The sequence below is a fragment of the Pteropus vampyrus genome, unplaced genomic scaffold (assembly GCF_000151845.1).
Source record: "Pteropus vampyrus isolate Shadow unplaced genomic scaffold, Pvam_2.0 Scaffold602, whole genome shotgun sequence".
In the NCBI taxonomy this organism is placed as follows: domain Eukaryota; kingdom Metazoa; phylum Chordata; class Mammalia; order Chiroptera; family Pteropodidae; genus Pteropus; species Pteropus vampyrus.
In genome coordinates this window covers 180,294-184,300 of record NW_011889383.1, presented here as the reverse complement: position 1 = coordinate 184,300, position 4,007 = coordinate 180,294, and the positions used below count along the sequence as shown (strand labels likewise).

At 62.3% G+C, this 4,007-nt stretch overlaps 1 protein-coding gene across 1 annotated transcript in view; it reads right to left on the bottom strand.

Moving 5' to 3' along the window:
• The window catches only part of LOC105308647 (zinc finger protein 324A-like), a 13,374-nt gene extending 9,373 nt beyond the window's left edge, over positions 1-4,001 (bottom strand). The window contains exons 1-4 of the mRNA XM_023525692.1: positions 3,792-4,001; positions 2,294-2,420; positions 1,879-1,995; positions 1-1,220 (exon numbers count right to left, since the gene is read on the bottom strand). Of these exons, the coding sequence (XP_023381460.1) occupies positions 1-1,220; positions 1,879-1,995; positions 2,294-2,420; positions 3,792-3,809 (1,482 nt within the window). The 5' untranslated portion in view covers positions 3,810-4,001. The remainder of the gene's footprint in view (positions 1,221-1,878; positions 1,996-2,293; positions 2,421-3,791) is intronic.
• Between the last annotated feature and the right edge of the window lie 6 nt (positions 4,002-4,007).

Here is a 4,007-nt window from a genome sequence, read left to right as displayed (position 1 = left end):
CTCGCCCGTGTGGATGCGCCGGTGGCTGAGCAGCACGGCGCCCTTGGCGAAGGCCTTGCCGCAGTCCGCGCAGCGGAAGGGCCGCTCGCCCGTGTGCAGCAGCTGGTGCTGCGTGAGGTTGGAGCTGTGGCTGAAGGCGCGGCCGCACTGCGCGCAGGTGAACGGCTTCTCGCCCGTGTGCACGCGCTGGTGCTTGAAGAGCGACGAGCCCTGGCTGAAGGCGGCGCCGCACAGCGCGCACGCGTACGGCTTCTCGCCCGTGTGCGTGCGCTCGTGCTGGATCAGGTGCGAGTTGCGGCAGAAGCGGCGGCCGCAGCGGGCGCAGGCGTAGGGCCGGCCGCCCGCGTGGATCTTGCGGTGCTGGCTGAGGTTGGAGCCGTGGCTGAAGGCCTTGCCGCACTCGCCGCAGCGGAAGGCCTTCTCGGCCGTGTGGATGCGCTGGTGCCGCACGAGCGACGAGCTGTGCCGGAAGGCCTTGCCGCAGGCCGGGCAGGCGTACGGCGTCTCGCCGCTGTGGATGCGCTGGTGCTGCGTCAGGTGCGACGTCTGGCTGAAGGCCTTGCCGCACTGCGCGCACTCGTACGGCCGCTCCCCGGTGTGCGTGCGCAGGTGCTTGAGCAGGTCCGAGCTCTTCACGAAGACTTTGCTGCACGCCCTGCACTCGAAGGTCTTTTCCGCGGGGAGGAGGCCGGGGCCCGCGTGGAGGGCCTCGCCCAGCTCGTCCCAGCTCGGGGGCCCCTGGCCGGCAGGGAGCCTCCGAGACGCCTGCCAAGCCGCACGCATCCCTCGCTCACCGCCAGCGTGACCCGCCTCCGGGTCTGGGTCGCTCGGGAGGGTCCTCCCAAGGGCCTCCCGCAGGAACGGCTTCTGCCGCTCCGAGGCCCGTGGCTGCTTGCCGCGCTCTGGGGAGTCCACGAGGGCTTTCTCGGGGGGCGCGCTGCCCGTGGGAGCTCTCAGCGGGGAGGTCAGCCGCAGGCTGACTCTGGCCTCGCCCCTGTCCGGGCCTAGCATGAGCCTTTCCCAATAGATCACGGAGACCCCCGTGGGTTTTCTCTCCCGAGATGAGCTAGTGCCCCGCCGACCCTCCAGGCGTCTCCCGCGTGCACTGGCTGCAGTGGTGGGGAGGACACTACTAGGCGTTGGAGGGAGCCTATCCTGGAAGGTCCTTGGCCATGCCTGGTCTCTGGAAACATCTCTGTCCTCTGCCAGATGCTGGGAACCTGAAGGCAGAAATGGCGGATGTCTGGGTCATTCGCAACAAGAGGAGGCGACCAGGGCAGGCCGAGGTCTGGGTGTGGAAGCTGGGGAGAATAGGGGCCCGACACCCCATCTGTATGTAGCTACAGATAGTCTTGGGGACACCCCAGCCTGCTTTTGCTGCCTGGGGACACCCCAGCCTGCTTTTGCTGCTTGCACTGACCGCTTCCTGATGCTACAGTTTTAGTCACTCGTGAACTCTGTTTACTAACTGCCTCCTCCCTAGCATGGTCAACCCCACGAAGGCAGGACTGGGAGCATCCTGGTCCAGGCTGTGCCCCAGTGCTCAGAACAGGCCTGGGCACTGCAAGTACTCCAGAAACAACAAACACACGAGCGAATGGCCCCACAGCAGTGGCGAGATGAGACAGGGAGGCTTTGAACCACACGCCCTGGCTAAGGGTGGGATTTTGACCAGGTCTCAGCACAGCCTGGGAGTGTCCTTGGAGCTCCCTCTTTAAGGGCAGCCAAGGTTGGAGCCTCCAGAAGAGACTAACGGTGGAAGGAGACCAGAAGGGAGTTGGGTGGGGGCAGGAGAGGGGAGTATCCAGGAGGTGAGGAAGGGGGGACACAAGCTTTGCGTAGGTTGACCGCAAACTCACCCCCCAAGGTCCCACTCACTAGGGCTGGGCCTCCTCTGGGCGTTCCTGGCCAGGGTCACATCCGTCCCACTGAGAACCCAGGGCTCCTCACCACGCTCGAGCTGGGTGACTACACGGGGTCGGGAGGCAGAGAGTCCTGTGACAGAAGATAAGCAAGTGAGGGACCAGCCCCAGATCAGAACAACCAACTGCCCAACAGATGGCAGGAGTCAGGGCTTCGTGGGACACAGATGGCGTCATCTGCGCAACCAAGAAAACCCAAAAGTCGCATCACAGATCAGGGTTCACAGGAATAGCTTAGTGGTGCCACTCTGGAAAGGGACACTCAGCCAGTGGCTGTGGGGTTGCTCCCAGGCCACCAGGAGATGTGGAGTGAGTGCTGGAGGACCAGCTGGCAACAACCGAGCTTTCCCACGGAGGACCCAAGGCTTTACCCAGCGAGGCCACGAGTGCGAAATTCTCCAGCATCACGTGGCAGTACAAGGCCCTCTGGGCTGCGTCCAAGAGATCCCACTCTTCCTCGCAGAAGTACACGGCCACATCCTCAAACACCATCAGGCCCTATACAGAGAACGGGGAGATGGACGTGATCTAAGCTATGGCTGTGAGACCCAAGATCCAACTCCCTGTCCCAATGGCTACCTCCCCCAATGTCCCTCAGACACTCACCTTCCTCCCACTGGGCTCCAGATGCAAGCTCTCTCACTTATCTGGGCCCCCTCCCTGTCTAAGCCTTTGATACCTCATTGGCCTCCCCACTAGCCACTCTACACAGGGCAGCCGGAGCAAGCACCCGGCCTTCAGCTGGCTGCCATCCCACGGGCAGTCTCAGGCGTCCAGTCATTCTCCAGCCTTTGCACAAGCTGACCTTTCCCAGGTGTGCCCTCGTCGCTCTTGTAGTAAGCAACTGTATAAGACCCCCAGCTACCCGCCCCTCCACATGCCCAACTCTTTTGGGATGCCCACCCCTGCTGAACCTGCCTGACATTTTAAGGCTGCTCATCTAGCATGAAGGACTGGCCGATCCCCTCCAGTCTCCACAGGGGTGGCCCCGAAGATCTAGTGGGTGAACGGGAACCAGTTCCATTTCCTTTTTATTTGGCTGTCACCCTCCCTTTCCTCAGCCACCTGCCAGGCTTCTCAGAGCCCCAGGGACTGCCGGGAGCCCGTCATCTCACTGGAGCACTAACTGCCAAACCCTGGCTGAGTCCGTGAAATCCCTTCCTCCTACAGTTGACTCTCAGGGTGACTCGTCTAAGGACACCAGGACTCTGTCCTGGGATATCTACAATGACAGGTCCACGTGATGCCTCCACTCTGGGACACCGCAGACTTCCTGATTTTCTCCTGAAAGCTATTTTCCTTTCAAATCCCTGATTTTGTCTACAGCAGCTCCACTCTGGTGCTCAGACTAAAAAATTTGAAACGTTCCTTCCCTTGGGACACCCGCTCACACCCCGCACCAGAATTCAACCGCTTTCGGCTCCACTGACACAATCTGGTCCACGTGTCATCATGGCCTCCCCCCAGAACACCGTCACTCCCCTCGGCTAACAGTGGGATTCGTTAAAAAACTTAAATCCTCCATGACTCCCTGCGCCCTCGGGCTAGTTTTAACTCCTCGGCCAGCCATTTCGGATATACCTATCTTCTGACCCCGAGCTCCACGTTGACAAGATCAGTTGCGGAAGGAGCTAGGCTGTCTCCCCTCCCAGCTTCTGTCCGTGCGGGACCCACCCCTTGGAACTTCCACATGTCACCGCCTTGGCAGCCAGAAGTGGGGATCCCACAAGTGCACACCCCACTGGCCTAGGGCGAACCGAAAGGAAAAGACGAGGAGCCCCAGTAAAGTCCCTGCCTCCATCGGGGCTCGAGCCATGGTGGGGGAGACGGCGGCCAAGGCGGGTGGGGTCTGGGGCTTCCTCTGCTCACCTGTGCCGCCTCCGCCATCGGAACCTGTACTTGGGGCGGCCGACTCAGGGGCCCCGGCTCCTGGTCTCGGTCTCCCGGTCCGTCAAGGGCGCAGACGCTCAGGGAGTCGCCTCCGGGGTTGGCCCGGAGACTGACGAGCACGTGGCTCCGGGCGCCGCCCGAAGGCTCCACGAGGCCGCCCACACTACACCCGGAGAAACTGAGGCTGGAGGGGGG